A 21,089-nucleotide genomic window follows, 5' to 3' on the forward strand; every position below is an offset into this window, starting at 1 on the left:
TTTGTTTTTTTCTCCCCCTTCAGGACTGAAGGCTGTAGTACGTATAGTACTCACACCTCGCCAAACCCTTCCTCACCCACTCTCAAGCATTAAGTCAGTTCCAAGGGACTGTAAAAAAATAAATAAACTACGAGCCACACATCCCACCCCCCAACAAGTTTCCAGGGCATCGCAGGGGGAGCAAACACTCAATACTGGAGGAGCTGGGTAGGTTCAACAACACCTGTAGAAGATCAACGTTGCAGGTCGAGACCCTTCACCAGGAGTGGAAAGGAAGAGGTATATAAAATTATGATGGGTAGAGATAGAGTGAATGCAAGCAGGCTTTCTCCTCTGAGGCAAGGGGAGAAAATAAAACAGAGGACATGGGTTAAGGGTGAGGGGGGAAAAGTTTAAAGGAACATTAGGAGGGCTTCTTCACACAGAGAGTGGTGGGAGTAAGAAATGAGCTGCCGGGCGATGTGGTAAATGCGGGTTTTTTTTTTAACATTTAAGAATAAATTGGACAGATACATGGATGGGAGGTGTATGGAGGGATATGGTCCGTGTGCAGGTCAGTGGGACTAGGCAGAAAATGGTTCGGCACAGCCAAGAAGGGCCAAAAGGCCTGTTTCTGTGCTGTAGTTTTTCTATGGTTTCCATGGTTTCTATGGAAGGAGCCAAGAAGCTGGAACAAGAATGCGAGAGGAGGGCCAGTCGGTCAAACTGTAAGGTCAGTGATAGGGACTTCAGTGCTGACCGGATTGTTGATCAAACCCATCTGCCGAGCAGTGACTGAATCCAGTCCGACCCCCGTGAAGCAGCAGGGTCACCAACAATGTGGCCACTTGGCAATGGCAGTGATTCCGGGAGGCACCCTGGGAATGGGGTGAAGCTTCATTCAGCATGAAAAAGTTTTGAAAAGTAAACGGTGTCATGTCTCTTTCATCCTTCAAGAAGGCAATGAGTGGCGGTGAAGACTACCGTCTCTCGGCAGAGTCCAGACATTGACTTGGGGGCAAAAGTGGTTTTAATCGCCTCGTTCCTTACATTTCTCAGACTCTGTGAATTCTGGGAGGTGACATGCTGTGGTTGAATGATTAATCGCATCATTTGCTGGATCTTTCACTCTTTAGGCTCCTTGTGCAACAGATACGAATCTAGCTTTCCCTCCCTCCCTCCAGCACCGCCGATCTTGTAGAGACTGAAAAATCCTACAGCACAATACAGGCCCGTCTGCGCACAAAGATGTGCCGATCATGTGCTTATTCTAGAAACAAACTAGGATTACCCATTTTCCTAATCTCCATGGGTACCTGTCCAGGGGTCTCTACCTTATCTGCCTCGACCTACAGTCCATTCCACGCACTCACCACGCTCATCGTAAACATAATTTACCCCGGACATCTGCTCTGTACCAACTTCCAATCACCTTAAAACTCTGCCCTCTCGTGTTAGCCATTTCATCCCTGGGAAAAGTCCTCCGACTATCCACACGATCAATGCCTCTCACCATCTTGTACACCCCTATCAGGTCACCCCTCATCCTCTGTCACTCCAAGGAGTAAAGTCCGAGTTCACTCAACCTATTCTCATAAGTCATGCTCACCAATCCAGGCAACATCCTCGTAAATCTCCTCTGCACCCTTTCAATAGTTTCCACATCTCTCCTGTAGTGAGGCGACCATAACTGAGCACAGTACTGCAAGTGGGGTCTGACCGGGATCCTATATAGCTGCAACACTACCTGTCCGCTCTCAAACTCAATCCCACGGTTGATGAGGGCCAACACATCATATGCCTTCTTAACCACAGAGTCAACCTGAGCAGCAGCTTGGAGAGACCTCTGGTGCTGCATATATTAACCTTGTTCTCCCTCCCCCCACCACCGCCGATCTTCTTCTTCTTCCTCAGTCCCGATTACCACTGCTTCTTTCTTTCTTCCATTGTGTGTGAACCCGACATGATTTAGGACCAGAGCCTATTTTGTAACGATAAGCCACAGGATCCGAATGAACGTTATTATATTTCAATTAATTCAGGACGATCTGGCGACGGCATGGCAACAAGAATTTTGCCGCTTGACCCACCATTCAGCTAATCAGCTCCAGATCTCATCTTCTGTCTCATTCTGCCTGAATGAATGGTTTAATGGCCGTCAGGTTGAAGCGCTAAAGTGCGTGTACTTCAATGCAAGAAGCATCAGAAACAAAGCCGATGAACTGACAGCCTGCGATACATGGAATTATGATGCAGTGGCCATTACAGAGATCTGGATTTCAGTGCTTTAAAAGGGATAGAGAGGGCGGAAAAGGGGGGGGGGGGAGGGGTGGCATTACTGATCAGGGATACTATTACAGCTACAGAAAGGGTGGGTAATGTAGCAGGATCCTCTTTTGAGTCAGTATGGGTGGAAGTCAGGAACAGGAAGGGAGCAGTTACTCTATTGGGGGTATTCTATAGGCCCCTTGGTAGCAGCAGAGATACAGAGGATCAGATTGTGAGACAGATTAGTTCAAGGGTTTAGATGGGGCAGAGTTTGTAAAGTGTGTCCAGGACGGAATCCTGTCACAATATTTTGACAAGCCGACTCGGGGTAATGCCATAATAGATCTAGGATTAGGTAACGAACCGGGTCAGGTCAAAGATCTCTCAGTGGCTGAGCATCTGGGGGACAGTCAGCACCGCGCCCAGGCCTTTAACAGTATCATGGCAAAGGATTGAATCAGAGAGGACACGAAAATCTTTAATTGGGGAACGGCGAACTATGAGGTTATAATACTGGAAGTAGAGCGTGTGTGAATTGGGGTTATGTTTTCGCAGGGAAATGTACTATGGACACGTGGTCGATGTTTACTGATCATTTGCAGGATGTTTGTGATAAATTTGTCCCTGAGGAAGATAAAGGAACCATGGGTGACAAGTGAGGGGGTCAAAGGGCAATGGCTCAAGAAGGCAGTATCCACTCTTAAGAAGGCGCACAATCCACCGCATGCGTTCTTCTCATTGTTACCCTCATGGAGAGGACATGTGCCGCTGCAGACATGAACTCGGTGCTCTCTGAACAGCTTCCTGTCCTACACTAACAGATTTTAAATGTTCTGTGAACCCATGAATGTTTGGTCTCGCTTATTTATTCTTTGCTTCTTTTCGTGCCTCACAGATTTCTGTTCTGCGTTACTCTGTATTTCAACCACAGAACAGCCAATTTAATGGCATAAGTCCGTGACAGTAAACATGATTCCGATCCTAGACAGGATCCCAGCACCCCGTCCTGGTCGTCAGCGTTTAGAAGGATCCGTCAGGAGTTGGGATATTCAGCAGGAAGGGGTGAGCTGCTGATTGTCTTGTGCTGTGGAAAGTTGCCTGGTTTTAGAAATATCAGTGTGTGTTAGAAACAGAGAAACATAGAAAACCTACAGCACAATACAGGCCCTTCGGCCCACAGTGTTGTCCCAAACATGCCCCTACCTGAGAAATTACTAGGCTTACACATAGCCCACTATTTTTCTGAGCTCCATTTACCTATCATAAAGTCTCTTAAAAGACCCTTTTGTATCCGCCTCCACCACCGTTGCTGGCAGCCCATTCCACGCACTCTCTGCATGAAGAAAACTTACCACTGACATCTCCTCTGTACCTGCTCCACAGCACCTTAAACCTGTGTCCTCTTCTCTCAAACATTTCAGCCCTGGGGAAAAGCCTCTGACTATCCACACGATCAATGCCTCTCATCATCTTATACACCGAATTGATTTATACACCTAGTTGATTACAAACAGAGAGTCTTTGATCTCCTCTGGGATATATCTCAGCAAGAGAGTGTCGCCAGGAAAACCATTTACATCGGAATATTTTCAACAAAGTGCAGTAATTATCATCCCTTATTTTTTAAGGGATGGGTCTGGGCGTTATTGGCGAGGCTGGTAGTAATCACCCCTCCCTTGACCGACCCTTCACGGATAAATTTGTGGTGGGCGTCCTCATTAAACTGTCAGACTTTGATTGGGAAAGTTTCTCGCAAAGTACTGTCAGGTGGGGAGTTCCCGGCTTCGGAACCCATCAGTGTGAAAGCACAGTGGACAGATTTCGGAGAGCAAGCACCAGAGGGTGGTGGGGCTCTTCGTTTTCATTTTTTTCCCTTCGGCTTCAGAGAGTAGGAGATGCCGGGTGGGGAGTGAGAGTTCAGGAGGGGCGAGCGAAATCACCCTGGTGAGTAAAGATGGTGCAATTCTGTAAACGTTGCACACATCGACCACTAGGTGTCGCTGGTGAAGAACGGCAACTGCAGCAGTTTGTTCTGCAGCGGTGACCAACTCCACACTGTCTGTTAACAATAGATAAGAGAGAAAAGGGAAACTGTGGGAATGACTTCCTCATAGTTCTTCAACGGTTCAATTAAACAATAAATAATACAGAACAGAACCCACTTTCTGATGCTTCTCTCCCTCTACTGCACAGGATAGTTCATGGCGGACAAAATACAGGGTGATTTAAATATCCAAGTAAATAACAGCTTATTTTTCCATCAGGACCTGAGGTTTTACTAATTGTAGCATTCACACCACATCCAACCCTTCTCAAACCACCCTTAAGCGTTGAATCTGTCAATGGGTCTGTAATGAAAACTAAACCACAGACCTCACCACCCATCCCCCAGCAGTTTCCTGTAACCCGCTCTTCTCCACACACACACACCTCGGGGTGTACTCGGGAACTGTACGGCATCGGCCCCACACATGGGTGAACTGTGACCAAAGTTTCAGAGCGACAAACTCCAACATGCTGTTGCCTCTGAAGAGTTAAACACTATCAGGGACCTGGGTGGGTTGCAGCTATTGAGTGATGCGAGTTGAAATTCCTCCACGATCGTTGTAAATTGTCGAGCAGATCTGTTTAAATTACCTGAGAGTTGTTTTCACACGCCCAGCTCTCCGCAGCAGTAACGAACACACAATGCTAGAGGGACTCAACAAGATTTGCAGCATATATGGAAGGACAATGTTGCAGTCCAGAGCCCTTCACCGAGACTAGAAAAGAAAAGACAAGAAACCAGAACAAAAATGTTGGGGGAGGGAAAGCAGGTCAAACTCACACCCCAGAGATAGTGACTTCAGCTGTAACTAAACCCTTGTACAAACCTAGCTGACGAGCACTTTATCTTTCCTCTCTGTGATTTTTATAAATGACCTGGATGTAAGTTTGCGGATGACATGAAGACTGGAGGAGTTGTGGAACGAGCTGTAGATTGTCGAAGGTTACAAGAGGATATAGAGAGGGGGCAGAGTTGGGCAAAAAAGTGGCAAATGCAGTTCACATCCGGATAAGTGTCAGGTGATGCATTTTGGAAGTACAAACCAGAAGGCTGAGTACACGGTTCATGGTCGGCTACTTAAAAGTGTGGATGAACAGAGGGACCTTGGGGTTCAAATCCATACATTCCTCAAAGTCGCTGCGCAGTTTGATAGGATAGTTAAGAAGGCCTATGCGATGCTAGCTTCATTAATAGGGGGATTGAGTTCAAGAGTGGAGAGATCATGTTGCAACTCTGCAAATCTCTGGTGAGACCACACTTAGAGTATTGTGTTCGGTTGTGGTCACCTCATTATAGGAAGGATGTGGAAGCTATGGAGCGGGTGCAGAGAAGATTTACCAGGATATTTGCTGGATTGGAAAACAAGTCTTGTGAGGCAAGGTTAGCAGAGCTGGGACTTGTCTCTTTGGAGCGTAGAAGGATGAGAGAGGACTTGATAAATGTCTAAAAGATTATGAGAGGGATAGATAGAGTGGATACTCAGTACCTGTTTCCCAGGAGACGAATAGCAAACAGCAGAGGGCATATGTACAAAGTTAAGGCAGGGAGGTTTAGGGGAAAGATCTTATACAGTGGGCTGTGGGTGCCGGGAACGACTTGCCAGGGATGGTGATGGAAGCTGAAACATTGGGGGTATTTAAGAGCCTTTTGGACAGGAACATGGATTAAAGAAAAATAGAGGGTTACGGGGTACCCCGGGTTTAGTACTTTTTAAAAGTAATATATGGGTCGACACAACATCGAGGGCCGAAGGGCCTGTTTTGTGCTGCAGTTTTCCAGTGTCTGGTGCCTAGTGTCAAAACTAGTTTCTCCTCCGCCGTTCAACAGGGTCCCCAATACAGGACTCAGCAGCCAAACGAGCATCAAAGACATTGCAGATGTTGCAGAAGGCGGCTGGGAAAAAGGACTGCACAGTTTGGCTGTGTTAAAGTACACGTAGAGCACTGCCCAACGTCTGGCTGGGAGAACCAGTTGATGGTTTGGATCCCGGTACCTTCATCCGGGATCTCGGACCCGAAACGCAGACCGCGTCTCTCTCCGCAGCTGCTGCCTGAACCGGCGTGTCCTTACAGTAATTTGTGCCCAGTCGAGGAAGAAATGACACTCGGAAACAAAGCACTGACAGGAGATCAGAGGCCAATGTGTTCTGCAGTGGCGCAGCTGTAGAGTCCCGTGTTCAATCTCGCTCTCCGCCCTCTCTCTATCTCTCTGGGCGCTTAGAAAGGGTTAATACGATTGCTGTGCATCTGATTTCTGCAGACGCAATAGGGCTCCATCCTTTGTTGTAAATAACATTGTTTCTGAGCAAACTGGTATTGTGTAACAAACTCTTCCTGAGTTCAATTCAACGAACCCTTAATTATAAGGAAAAAAAAATACAATGGAAAAGCATCCCGGGAATGTCAAGCTGTGGCGCGCTTAATCCTCTTTTGTCAGATCAGAGACCCTGTCCCAAGCCTTGTTTTATACCCTCAGTGTCCACAAAATCTGATGCCGGATGTACACACGGAGATAACAACACAAGGAACCACTTTGCTCCTCGAAACTCCCCAGCCATTCACAAGGATCTACCCCAGACACTTCTGTCCCGGTTCCCCATCACTGCCGATCCCGCCCCAACTCACCACCCCGACCTTTCGAGCAGTATTCGTCTCCTCTTTAATTCCCTCCCAGTGATCCCCCCTCAATTTCCATCCTGAATAGATGATTCCTAAAATATGAACATAATTTCCCAAACACAACCGATTCAATCTTGCAATTCTGTCCCATCCACAAGCAGCAAAGGAGTGGGGGAAAAAAAAAGTAAAGTAGAACTTCACACTATATCTCCCCGGATATCTTGATTTGATTAGCTTTATCTGAAGACAGAGATATTCTCTCATTATCATGGATCGGTCTGTTATCCTCTAACCACGTTCTTCCCTGAATCCTGCCCTTGCCTCAAAAGTGAATACAGCCGTATTTCCACCGTCCTCCATTATTTTAAATGAAGAGGTAAAAATGCTCTGGCAATACTGGGTCATTATTCGCTGGAGCGTCAAATAAGCATCTCCGAAAATTTGACTTATAAATAAATCCTGCCATTTGACATAAATCCGAGGGGTGATAGAGAAGTTCGTGACCGAAGGTAGAAGGAGATATTAGCTTCAAACTTCCTGCACGATCACTCAAAGAGTTGACCTGCATGTACATATAGCGAGAGCTGTATAACTTATCTCCTTCTACCACAGGCCACGAACTTATCAATTACCCATGCTGTGGGCACCTCCTGCAGGTCTAAGAACCGTGTGTTCCACGATGGCTGGACTATGTGTGTAACTGTCGGAGGGAACTATGTTGAAAAATAAATGTGCTAGGTTTTCTAAAATTCACTCCTTCTACATTAGGCCACGAAATTATCAATAACCCCTTGTAAACCCTTCCGGACCTCGAGTATATCTATAACTCTGCTCCATCTTGCCTGTCCCTGACAAACATTTTTTTTTCCTTGATGACTAAAGTAGACAGAATAGAACAGCGTGAAATTTGCAAAATAAAATTGCGCTGAAGTTGAACCGGCCGATTGAAGTGTAATATCGACAGAAACTTTTACTTGCCCTGTACAGTGATCTTTACAGAAATGCTGTTGTGTTTCCCGGTTAATTTGTTGTCAACCCGACAAGTATACTTTCCATAATCAACGTTGTTTTCTAAATCGGTGGTGTCGCCCTGTCCCGTCTGCACATGATGTGTCCCATTGCGCCATCTATAGTCAGCACTGGGAATTGACTGGGCGGAACAAACTAATTTCAGACTTGTAACGATATCTGCCGCAATTGGACCCTAAGGCTGAATCATGATGTTGTCTCGCCCATCTTCAACAGAAATCGAGATAGTATGTTGTTTCTGTTGTCAGTTATACCGAATTTAATTTGATGTAATCAGCTACATGCAAACTTACAGTTTACCTGCAGGTAGATCCCTGCGATGGTGCTGGTATAATCATCGCTAACGGGACATTTATTCCTTCTTGTTTCAGTTCTGTGAAGACGGGCTATGTTCAGATTAACTTTTTCTGAAGACTGAGATATTCTGTCCTTATCCTGGCTGAGTTTGTTCATGTCCTTCTTTGAAATGTTCCCTTGTTTGTCACTAGTAAATTCAACCTTACTGTTGCTTTCCACGTGACTTAAATTCTTGCTGATTACACGGACACAAGACACGGGCTCTGTAAATAGACGTGAAAGAGGAATGGAATTAATCCATTTTACTGCATTCCTGTCATACCAGTTGGCGCTCTCTGGACCAAACAAGACCCCAGCCTCAAGCCTGAAGACCAAACCCCAGCCTGAAGCCTGCAGACCAATATCCCAACCTCAAGCCTGAAGTCCAAGATCCCAGCCTCAAGTCTGCAGATATAGTGACCGACATATTGGTCTTAATGGCAAATGAATTTCAGCTTCCGAACAGGAGGGCGCGCGGCTTCATTCTGCTACGTCATGGGGGGGGCGGGTGTTACGTTTTTCGATGAACAAAGTCTCTGCTGCTAAGTTAACACATTTCACATCACATGCAGGTGATCATACACCCGATTCTGATTCTGATTATGCACTCCACTGCCCTATGTGCGATGCTAAATTGCTTCCACTAGAGGGAGTGTCAAAAACAGAGCGTCATTGTTGTCAAATACATGTTCCGCTCTTAAGACCCAAGTCCAGAGCCAGTGGCCCCAAGACCCAAGACCCCAGCGTGAGGTCTCAAGACCCACGACCCCAGCCTGCGGCCTCAAGACCCAAGACCCCAGCCTATCTCCAAGCTCAAGTCTCAAAACCCTACCCCGTCTCCAAGTTCAAGCCCCAGGACCCCAGCCTCTAGCCTGAAGAACAAGACCCCAGCCTCAAGCCTGAAGACCAAACCCCAGCCTGAAGCCTGCAGACCAATATCCCAACCTCAAGCCTGAAGTCCAAGATCCCAGCCTCAAGTCTGCAGACCAAAGCCCCAGCCTCAAGCCTGTAGACCAAGACCCCAGCCTGAAGCCTGAAAACCAAGACACAAGCCTCAAACCTGGTCAAGACCCCAGCCTCAAGCCTGAAAACCAAGACTCAAGTCTCAAGCCTCAAGACCAAGACCACAGCGTCAAATCTGAAGAACTAGACCCCAGACTCAAGCCTGACCAAGACTCCGGCTTCAAGACCAAGACCCCAGTCTGCCGCCCCAAACCTCTAGACCCCAGCCACGACCTGTCCTGTAGTGACGTCATGTCCTTGCCTGGTTCTGGGGGCCCGCACCCGAGGCAAGACCCAGGTTCTGGGACTTGTCCAGTCTCTGGCTTCGAGCCCAAGCCTAGGATCCTTGTGCGTAGTTCCTTGCCCTGGTTCCCTGTCTTGTCCATGTCCTAGCCCAAGTCTGCGGTCTTGTCCCTGCTCTTTGTCTGTATCCTGTCACGTCCCTGCTCGAGTCAAATCCTGTTCCCAGTGTCTGTGTAATACATCTGAGTGCGCAATCAATGCCCCCCATCGTGGCAGTGACCCCTGAGAAACGGTTAAGTTTATGATCAAGAAAGCCATCAGTGTAATGATTAAATTTCAACTGATAGAAAAGTATGAATAACAGATGTCGTCCGATCAAAAAACAAATTAAAAGTATAGATATTGGAAATTGGTTTAATCAGAACACAGGCGAGTGGTTAGTGCAGAAGAATTGGAGAAGCGACTCTGGCGAAAGAAGGGCTCGCTTTCGATGAAAGATGCATTAAAATTGTGGTTTGGCATTCTGATAAACTAAGAGCAGATAAGGGATTGAGAATACTCCAGATATCCATGTTAAATCATTTGCCAAGTTTCAGGTACCGAGTTGGAAAGAAGCAGCTTCTTCCTTCATTCATCGTATGTGGACGTCACTCACTATCCCAGCATCCTTTGCCTACCCTATTACCCCAGTACCCGGGAACAGGCAGGGATTATAATTTCGTTTGGAGACACCTGTGAATCAGAGTGGATAAAAGTGGGTCAAGTTTCCTTCACTTTTCAGCATATTCATCCTGTAAAGTAATGGACGACCTCAAGGCGATTATTGTTATCTCCACCAGCACAGGATCACTTCAGGGATGGGCATCTCATCCCCCTGCTCTACTTACCGTGTACGTATGGCTGTGTGGATACGGACAGCTCTAACATCATATACAGGTTTGCTGTTGAGACCACTGTTGTAGACTGTATCCAACGTGGAGATAAATTAGCATCCAGGAGAGAAGTTGGAAATTTGGTTGAGTGCTTTAAAAATAGCAACCTGTCACTCAATATCAATAAAATCTGGAAACGTGCTGTTGACTTCAGGAGAGAGAAGCCGGAGGTCCATAGGCCAATGCTCATCGGAGGATCAGAGGTGCAGAAGGTCAGTAACTTTAAATTCCTGTGTGTCACCATCTCAGAGGACAGTTCTGGTCCTATCGTGCGAATATAAATGCGAGAAAGCACAACAGAACTTTTACTTCTTCTTGGTTATTCCTGATCCAATCAGTTTTCTGCTGTCCCGCTTTTTGTACAATCGAATTCCAGATGTTACTTAGAGCAAGACTTCGTCTTCGTTAACATTATTTTTCTCTTGCTATGTTTCAATGGTCTACGTTAGCAGGCGGTCCCAAAACCCATGGGCTTTATCACGGAACAGCAGGTTTGTGCTGTGAAATACGTTTTGCACGACGGCGACGAATCTGCTTAAAACTCTTTCTCTATTCATTTGCTTTGACTGAAAAGTCCAAACTTTCGGACAGTCCCCTGGTCCTTCAAATACCGCCATTGGGAAGAGTTTCCACTCATACTCAAAACACCTGGTTGCATCTCTCAGGCAGCTTAATTAAATTCCAATATCGATCGCACAAAACAAGGGAGTTTCTCTGTCCCGCAGATATAAATAAACCCAGATGGAAGATCAGTGAGTTGAAGTTTAAATGTAATGGCGCGATAATGCTGAGGTGTCTCTGATTTATAATTCAAATATAATTTCCTACATCAAGGAAGTGTATTTCTGTATTAGGCAGCTTCACTTCCAAGAACTTCAGTGGGTGATCCTGACAGAGGAAGAGACACAATTGCACACTGTGAATAATGACTCCGGTAGCATGACAGAAATAGCAGGACTTTCATTGGCAAAGTTGAAAGAGCAACAACACGGAAAACAGACGGGACGGTGTCACCACAAGGGGGCAGTGTGGAACACGCGGACTCCAGGTCAGAATGTGAGCAATGGTCACTCGCGTTCCCGAGCCGCTCCACCTTGCAGTCTGGCCTCGCACCTTCGTCTCCTTCTGTCTCCAGCATCTTTTCTGTTTCCTTAACATCGCCCTGACCGATTCGAAAACATTGCACCGAGCGCGTATAATAACTGAAATACCCCTGGCGATCTGGGCAGACAATATCCAGCAGCTCACAAATCTAGAAGATGTACGTCTTCTGAGCTGTTATCACAGCCGTCTTCAGCCAATTAAGCACAAAAAAACACGAGTTGTCTACATGCACCAACGATCATACGAGCTCCCCATGAACACTACCGACACATTGCTCAAGTAAATTATGGTACCCGGACGAATGGCTCGGAGCGGATCCGGATTTTTCTTCCACGCCCACAGGAAATAGGTTCTAGTAGATCCCCAATCGTTATTACAACTTCCCTTTCACCATTCCCTTCTGGTCCACAAAGCCACTCTCAGTATCTTCCTCCTGGTAATTTCCACGCCCCAGCGACGCACAAACAGCATCTAAAGCGGTATACCTGTTATTGAGGGTTAAGGCCACAGGGGACGCTGCTCGAGCTGCCTATTCCCTTCCCCTCTCCTGTCAGTCACCCATGATACTGCCTCGAAAGTCCATCTCAGAGTGACGACCTCGCTGTAGTGTCTATCTCTCCCCTCCTGATTCTCCCGTGTGCGTCCAAGTTCATGTAACAACAACTCCCGTTCCTTAATATGGTCCCTCAGTAGCTGCAGCCGATGCACATTGTGCTGATGTATTTATGAAGGGTAGTGGTGGTATCTCAATTTCCTTAAATCTCACACAAGAAACTTAACACTGACTCCAGATCTTTCATCAGCGCACGAGCTATGTAATAACAGAGGATGAAAAACAAATGTCTAGAGTTTCCTTCCTTATTTCGAGCATGCGGCTGCGTTTGTAGAAGCGTGTTCTCGCCTAAGCCTTTTTCATTAAAGCCGGACCACTCTAACAATTCCCCACTCCAGCATGGCCGGTCCAACAATGGAGAATCTTTCTACATCTGGGTGACAAATACCATCATTGCTGTCATAAACGCCAGGTGGCGTAACGCGCCGTCAGTGCATAAATAGGTAATGCATGCATAAAATGTACAGAGTATTGAAATAAGTAAACAACCGAATGACCGAATAAATAAAGAAATGAGCAGAAAAAGCAAATGAGCAAACAAATAAGAGAGTAATTGCATGGGTCAATCGATCATTCAGAAATCTGACTGCAGCAGCTGTGGGTAAATCGCTGAGCGTGGGACTTCAGGGTCATTTACATTTCCCGGATGGTCGTGATGAGACGAGTGCATATCCCGGATGGTAGTAACGGGAAGAGAGCATATCCCGGATGGTACTGATCAGAAGAGAGCAAATCCCGGATGGTAGTAATCAGCAAAGAGGAAATCCCGGATGGTAGTAATGAGACAAGAGCATATCCTGGAGAGTATCAATGGGAAGAGAGCATATTCCGGATCGTACTAATGGGAAGGGTGCATATCCATCGAGGTAGTAATGAGACAAGATCATATACCGGAAGGTGATGGCCCTTAATTATGGACCTGGTATTCCTGTGGAACCACCTTTTGAAGATGTCCTGGATTATGACGAGGCTTGTACCGTTACGGATATGATGGTGTATACAACGCTCTGCGATCTTTGCCGATCCTGTGCATTGGAACCTGCATATCATACCGTGATCAAACTGTCAGAATGCTCTCCACCTTCCATATGCGTACATTTCCCAGTCTTTGGTGACATACCAATACCAAATCTCTTCAATCACTGAATAGAACAAGCCGCTGACGTGCCTTTCGTTATTAATCTATGAATATGTAAGGCCAAACAGAGAAGGAGCTTAAAACTGCTCACACTTAACCTCCACCGTCCCTTTAATGAGGACTGGTGTGAGTTCTCCCCACCTCTCCTTCGTGGAGTTAACTATCAATTCCTTGGTGTTGCTGTCTTTGTGTGCGAGTTTATTGGGCGACGGCACCTGACCAGTCTATCAATCTCGCAGGAAAATAGCTTTGAGAAAATTGCCACGTGAGCTGATAGCGGACGACAGAAGAATATTAAGGGCCGAATATCCCTCAATTTCTTCAGCGTTTTATATCGTTCAGTCTCTGCCTTCACGCTGTGCGATAGAATCAGTTCCGGCTTTTCAGATAACGGGCTCCCGAGATTTGCCGTGGTTCCCAGGAAATGTGGCTCGGTCTGCGAGTGTAACAGAGATCGGCGCTGCTCTCCCGTGATGCCGGCTCTCATTCTGTGTCTCGCCATTACGGCGGGTGAGGATCACTCCCTCCAACCGTTAGTGTTCGGGTCATCAACAGAGCAGCGGGTGGTTGTCGGGAAGAAGATGAGATCCAATCAGCGCTGTCACTGATGACGTCAGCATCCAGTTATCTGACGCGCAAACCCGGAAGTGCGGCTCAGTCTCCGAGTGTAACAGAGATCGGCGCTGCTCTCTGTCGGGATGTCGGGACTGCCCTTCGCAGCGCTCGTTCTGTGTCTCTGCATAACAGCCGGTGAGGATCACTCTCTCTAACCAGTAGTGATCGTATCATCAACAGAACGACGGGTAGTTAGGTGAATGAAGGTGACTTTATAATTATCGACCGTACTGAGCTAAGAACCGATCCCTAGTATCTGTACAGACTGAGTTAAGTGCAGTTTCTCACGACTATCCGCGTCGGTCGCTTTTTCCTCATATGATTTTCTCGTTCTTAGGTGAGTCCCAGCAGTTTACTATTACCGTTGAGAACAGCCAGATAAATGTCCCCGTTGGGGGTGATGCGCTTTTTTCAGTGCGGCCGTCGTCCAAGGTCAGAAGTGGAGACTGGTCTATTAATGGGAGTTTAGTCGTCTGGTGGATCGATCAGACCGTGTCTGTTGACAATGTTTACACATCGCGGGCAGAGTTATTCACCTCCAATGGGTCGCTTCTGCTGAAATCGGTGAACGTGCGGGACAGCGGGGAATACCGTGTGAATATGATTCCAGTCAGTGGCTCCCAAAGCTCAGCGACCATCACTCTGCGTGTTATTGGTAAGTGAGACAGAGTTATACACAGTCATGCGATCTCGGACTGTAAATTTCATTTTATTCCTGTGGTGAAAGAATACAATATAACCATTACGGTATCGCAGAACCTGGACTCCAGTGAACTCTGCCAGACCTATTTTCGGACTGCTCAGTTCTCACTGTTGTGCGTGGCTGTGTATCGCCGTTTCTGTTTGCATGTTGTCCGCACTTGTCTTTGCCAAATGTCAGTTCAGCGTTTAAGTCTACCAAATAACATTTTTTGCTGTATTATACTGTATTTTTTTTTAAACGGAAAGTTTTTCAAGTCAGCTGGATACGATCAGTTCTGAATCATCCACCTGAAAGTTTAACGATGCGCCCCTCCCCGGTGCCGCCCACATGTCTATGAAAGTATACTGACAGCATTCTGTAGTTTTATCTCTCATCTGTGCATCGGTAGTATTTTACTTTAAGCGGAATGTATATTCTTGGAGCCATCATTTCAGCACAGTACGATACACGTGATACATGGTATTAGTATTTTGACAGAAGCCGTATCCTGGCCCAGCACCACATCAAATGCCGCTGGCTCTGTAGAACACAATGACACGGTCAGTGTCGCTTGCTCGGCAAGAGGGGGACATGCTCCTTATTCGTGTTTAATGAAAAGCAAGACAGTTAGCTCTGCCGTTAGGATTACGGTGAGCAGCACATCGACTGAACGTTTACTGCCAGTGTCGCTGTATTAGCCCATGTGTCAACCACTGATTATATTTTCAAAGGAAACTTCGAGGCTCCGACACCGAGCCGGGAGCACCCCCTCTGCCGAGTGGCTTATGTTCACATGTTCCACGGAACAATTATGCTATAACCAAGTGCAATTCCGTTTAATCTGCTTTGATATTTACTGCAGGGAAGTAAAACCAAGCAGTGGGTATCCTCTGAAAGGGGAATATGTTGCTCACCGTCCCCTTAGGTAACAGCAGTAAAACTTTGAAGTCAGTGCCGGCGTTTCGTTCAAGCTAGAATCTTACCCGATATCGAAACACATAGGGATGAGAGCTAGGAATGGCGACGATGTTGAATTGGCGGCATCCAAATGTTATGTACATGCTGTAGTTAAAACCAAGCTTAAAACTATTTGCATTTTAATAGCATTTACAGAGCCAGTGACTGGAGTTACTGTGGTGAGCAATGATTCCACTCCCCTGGAAAACCTCGATACCATCGTACTGAGTTGTGACGCGTCGGGCACTGTTCAGACACGGACATGGTTCAAGGATAACCAACCCATCCAGGAAAACGGAAGAATATTTACATCTCCCGACAAGGCGAAACTGACTATAGTCAGTGTTAACAGAAACGACGCAGGGACGTACAAGTGCATCGCCAGCAACTCTTTCAGCAGTGGAGCTGGAGAGACCTACGTGCAAGTTTACTGTAAGTACTCGGTTAATCAACCGCGTTCATTTGTATCGGATATTATATTCATCAACACATGTTCTCATTGTAGAGAAGGACCAGAGAAGGTTAGAATATCCCGGATCCACCAGGATATTACTCTCGCTATTTTTTTTTATATATGTATAGATGGACCTGAGCAGATGGAAACTCTACCGAAGAGTCCTGTTGTGTCCAATATTGGGTCACACCTGTCATTAATTTGCTTTTCTCTGTCCGTCCCTTGCGGTATATATGAATGGTACAACGGGAGCATTCACCTGCAGACAGGGCAGGTATACACCCTTGTGTCGGTGAGCTCGGTTGGCGTTGGGAGTTATACATGTCGGGTTACTAACGGCGTAACCAACAGGAACAGTAATCTCACTGTCCACGTTACCGCAGAAGCTGAGTGAACGTGTCTCCCATTCATCCATGTAAACCCGCTGATCAAAGACCATAACCATTTCCCTCTCACGCCCTCCTCACGCCGTACCTTCACACTTCCTTCTAAATAGCTTATTAGAATGAAATAATAATTGATTTAAATTTATTCAATATCAAGATCAGCGACCAGAACTTTCAGGAGTGTGGATCAATTATCATTTCTAAAATAAGATGACGTACAATATATATGTTCGCTATGTACAATATATGCATGTTTTCTGTGTTAGCACCAAAAGGAGATGACCGTATCACCCTCACCGCCGGCGGGATCGTGGGCATTGTACTTGGTTTACTTGGCATGGGCCTGATCGGAGGAGTCAGTGGATGGTTCATCGCAAGGAAAGCGGGCTGGTAAACTCATTTCTCTCCAAATCTCGTTTCTACCTCTAATTATTACATAGAAACATAGAAACCTCCAGCACAAAACAGGCCTTTCGGCCCACAAAGTTGTGCCGAACATGTCCCTACCTTAGAAATTACTAGACATCCCCATATCCCTCTATATTTCTAAGCTTCATGTACCTATCTAAAAATCTCTTATTCGACCTGATCGTACCCGCCTCCACCACCGTAGCCGGCAACCCCTTCCACACACTCAACACATTCTGTGTTAAAAACTTACCTGTAATATCTCCTCTGTACCTGTACCTGTAATATCTACTCCCCAACACCTTAAACCTGTGACCTCTTATTTCAACCATTTCAGCCCAGGAAGAAAGCCTCTGACTACCCCCACGATCAATTCTTCTCATCATCTTATACACCACAATCAGGTCAACTCTCACCCTCCGTCGCTAAACGGAGAAAAGGCCAAGTTCACTCAACCCGTTTTTATAAGACATGCTCACCAATCCAGCCAACATCCTTGTAAACCTCTTCTGCACCTTTTCTGTTGCTTCCACATCCTTCCTCAGAAATGCGCACAGTACTGCAGGTGGGATCTGACCAGGGTCCTATATAGCTGCAACTTTACCTCTCGACTCCTAAATTCAATTCCACGATGAATGAAGGCCAATACACCGCATGCCTTCTTAACCACACTGTCAACCTGCGCAGCTGTTTTGCATGTCCTATGGACTCGGACGCCAAGATCCCTCTGATCCACCACACTGCCAAGAGCCTTACCATTAATATTATATTCTGTCATCATATTTCACCTATCAAAACCAGAATTCTGTTTGAGAATTTCGGCAAAAAGCTAATGTTGCTCGGATCAGGATCATCTGTGGATAAAATAGGCATTCCGCCTTCACGGCAATGTTGTTCATAGAACATAGAATAGTACAGCACAGTACAGGCCCTTCGGCCCACAATGTTGTGCCGACCCTCAAACCCTGCCTCCCATATAAGCCCCCACCTTAGATTCCTCCATATACCTGTCTAGTAGTTTCTTAAATTTCACTAGTGTATCTGCCTCCACCACTGACTCAGGCAGTGCATTCCACGCACCAACCACTCTCTGAGTAAAAAACCTTCCTCTAATATCCCCCTTGAACTTCCCACCCCTTACCTTAAAGCCATGTCCTCTTGTATTGAGCAGTGGTGCCCTGGGGAAGAGGCGCTGGCTATCCACTCTATCTATTCCTCTTATTATCTTGTACACCTCTATCATGTCTCCTCTCATCCTCCTTCTCTCGAAAGAGTAAAGCCGTAGCTCCCTTAATCTCTGAAATTTGAACATCTGTCTGAAGAGGCCTGCGTTCAGTAATATTTCTGTGAACAGCATTACATGTCAAAAAGGCCAAAGCAATTTTCTCTAGTTTGCCTATGATGGTCACTGTGGTTAAGATCGAACAGAGTTGGAATCACGCATGCAATAACCGGAACAGTATCAACGAATAACAAGAGAGTATCCAATACAATGATAGGAGGCGTTCTCATTCGGTGTATCAGTGCAGGAAAGTGACTTCCCGCCGAATTCATGTTTTGACCTTTGTTTCTGTTTACTCAGGATCAAAGATCCAGCGCAATCCAAACACGACACGAGCACCACTTCCGGAAGAAAGGGTGAGTGAACCCCGTTTGAACTGTTCTATTACTGAGCCCACGGAAATCTAAACATTGCATTTAAATATGGAAGCTCATAGCTCACGCAAGCTGGAGGTCGTTTTATCTTGCCTATCGTTTGGTATCCCAGTTAAAAAAGTTTAAATTTTGCACTGAACATTACAATATCTGGGAAAGATGGAATTGTAGTTTAGTGGACTTAATTTCCCTTCATATTGATCAATATAGGCCCTCAGTTACTGGTCCTCTGTACAAGAGATTACGTGTTTCTGACAACTGGATGGGACGTGCCACACGCTTGCATTTTGTTTGGGGCCCGGATTGACGTCTGCAGTACTAACAACGGTCCCGACTGCTCTTCACGGTTGTGACATATCTGTTTTGCTCCCACAGGCACCGTGGATACAAACACTGCGGACGCATCGCAAAACTACGAAAATTTCCCAAGGAATGAGCAGGTTGGATGTTTGTATTATGTTCATGGTCTCAGCCATTGTTTTGCGAAGGAGAGATAAGAGCATCGGTAATGTGATCGGTAGCGTCCATCGGGCCCTTGGGCACTGATTGGCCAGTTATATAGACCACCGGTTCACATTTCCAGTTAACTCAGGAACAACCCCTCAAAGTAGACCCAAACCAGATAGCAACAAACATCGACCTTTTCCTACCTGTGTTTTTGTTCACTTCCCTCTTCTTCTATTCTTCGCCCTCGACTCTTATCTCTTATCTTCACATGTCCATGAACTTCCCCGGAGACTCTCCATCTTCGATTTCTACCATGGTCCAGTCTCCTCTGTAATCGGATTCATTTTCCTTCAGCGCTCTACCGTCCCCACTCTCCAGGCCCACCTATCACCTTCCACATAGACAACCTTCCTCTCCCCCATTTTTTTTTAAATTCTGGCACCTTTCTGCTTCCTATCCAGTCCAACAGAAGGGTCTCGGCCCGAAATGTCCACTGTTTCTTAATTTTTATTGATGCAACCTGAAATGCTGGGTTCCTCCGGTATGTTGTGTGCGTTGTTCCGGATTTCCAGCTCCTGCAGGATTTCTTCATTGGAGTTATTTTCGGTTTCCACAGTACGATGCGAAAGCCTATCTTACTCTGGAATATATTTCATGAAGGATCCTTTTTTAAATATCCGGTCAATGCGACTAAGGCACAGAGGGAATGCATGTTCAGGTGTGCACCTGCCGGACTGTGATCAGCGATGATCTATGTGTGCATTTACGAGAAACAGCAAATGCGATATATATCCTGGGGCCATAAATCCATATCCCCCGGTTCTGATCCAGACTAATCTATCCAGAGGATTGGTTCTGAAGCCGAGTTCCTCGTCTAGTCTAGTAACATGCATCCTGCTGTCCTTATTGCTGAATGTAAACTAATCATTTAACGTTATTCTGGAGCGTTCCTGATGTCAGAGAAAATATATATTTCTCTCACACTGAATCAGAAACACGCAGTGCGTAGAATGGCGAATGGTGCCATATTGCTCCAAGCAGCAATGAATTTGAAAATTGATACCCTCGGGGTTTATATGTGGAGAGACGGAATACAATCGTTGAGCAGTTGCTTAGACGTCAAAATAGAAATCTTCAATTTCTCTTTTCAGGGCGCAAGATATAATGAACGAGATGGAAACACCACTTACACGGTGAGCGAATTATTTTCGTCCAGTCCATTTCGGTGTTCTTTCTATTCTCCTCTATCAGAGACTGAGTTTGTGATTAACTTTTGCGAATCACAATGATTTACTTCCGTTTAACAGGGACTGATTCTGGGTGATCGATCTGTTTACAGTGATCTGAAGAGGTAAGCGAGCAGAACATTGGGCTGTCGATGCAGAATGTGACTTGCAAAGGGAACGTGTCCATTATTGTCAAGCCGATGAGTTGTACAGAGCCATGGCTCTCCCTGCTTTCAAGTTACCCGGTGATTAACAGATGAGAGACATGTCACACTGTAGAACTGGTGTCTGGTGGCGACGCGCAGCAAGTCGTTGGCATTCAGAGGAATAATTGCCGTGGGTCTGTGGCCTTCCAAAGTAGATAGATTGTCTGAAAATTCTCATTAACACAATGTTTGACGGAGAATAAGGAAATCTCGCCCGAATTTGGTCTCATCAACATTATTTCCTTCCGGTTGCTGAGATAGTCAACATGAATTGTTTATTTATTTCTTCAGATAACGTCACCTGTGAACGGAAGAGGACGGTTGGCCGGGAGTTCACACATCAGAAGGACAACCACCGTGGAAGAAACCACCGTTCAAAACGGCTCTCACTTTTTATATACAACCGTTATCTGTGTATCTGTCATATGTCTCCCGACTGTGACATCTTCTCTCCGAGACATCAATGAAGGTTGTGACTCTTTTTTTATCGTAGCTGCTTAGTTGTCTCACCTGACCCCAGGCATCGACATCCCGTGATAGGCACCCTCATGCTTCCACCAACATTTGCCCTCTCAACTTCGCTCTGCGATATAATCTCTATAATCTCATTCCCCACATCATAAGCGGTTCCGTTTCTGACGACTTGTTTCGCTCAGAGCTGGAACATAGCAGTGTGTGACTCTTAGCCTTCAGACTAGCCTCGATTTACTTTATGGCAGTTGCCGGTGCCTGAAGTTTTACGG

General features: G+C 46.1%; 1 protein-coding gene across 1 annotated transcript; it reads left to right on the plus strand.

The window, feature by feature from the left end:
• Positions 1-14,240: 14,240 nt before the first annotated feature.
• On the plus strand, positions 14,241-20,753 carry LOC134341467 (carcinoembryonic antigen-related cell adhesion molecule 5-like). Its single transcript, XM_063039328.1, has 8 exons — positions 14,241-14,579; positions 15,711-15,995; positions 16,670-16,793; positions 18,394-18,449; positions 18,843-18,907; positions 20,066-20,107; positions 20,222-20,265; positions 20,638-20,753. Exons 1-8 carry the CDS (start codon positions 14,243-14,245, stop codon positions 20,639-20,641), a joined length of 957 nt encoding a protein of 318 aa, XP_062895398.1. The 5' UTR covers positions 14,241-14,242; the 3' UTR covers positions 20,642-20,753.
• Positions 20,754-21,089: the final 336 nt, after the last annotated feature.

Source organism: Mobula hypostoma, unplaced genomic scaffold, assembly GCF_963921235.1.
Source record: "Mobula hypostoma unplaced genomic scaffold, sMobHyp1.1 scaffold_61, whole genome shotgun sequence".
NCBI classification, from domain to species: domain Eukaryota; kingdom Metazoa; phylum Chordata; class Chondrichthyes; order Myliobatiformes; family Myliobatidae; genus Mobula; species Mobula hypostoma.

What these genes read in the sequence shown, in the direction of transcription:
- LOC134341467 (XM_063039328.1), top strand. Translation starts at nt 14,243, where the DNA reads ATGATTTTCTCGTTCTTAGGTGAGTCCCAGCAGTTTACTATTACCGTT. An exon ending in CACCACTTCCGGAAGAAAGG is followed by an intron (nt 18,450 to 18,842) that starts GTGAGTGAACCC and finishes TTGCTCCCACAG; the next exon opens with GCACCGTGGATACAAACACT. An exon ending in ATTTCCCAAGGAATGAGCAG is followed by an intron (nt 18,908 to 20,065) that starts GTTGGATGTTTG and finishes TTCTCTTTTCAG; the next exon opens with GGCGCAAGATATAATGAACG.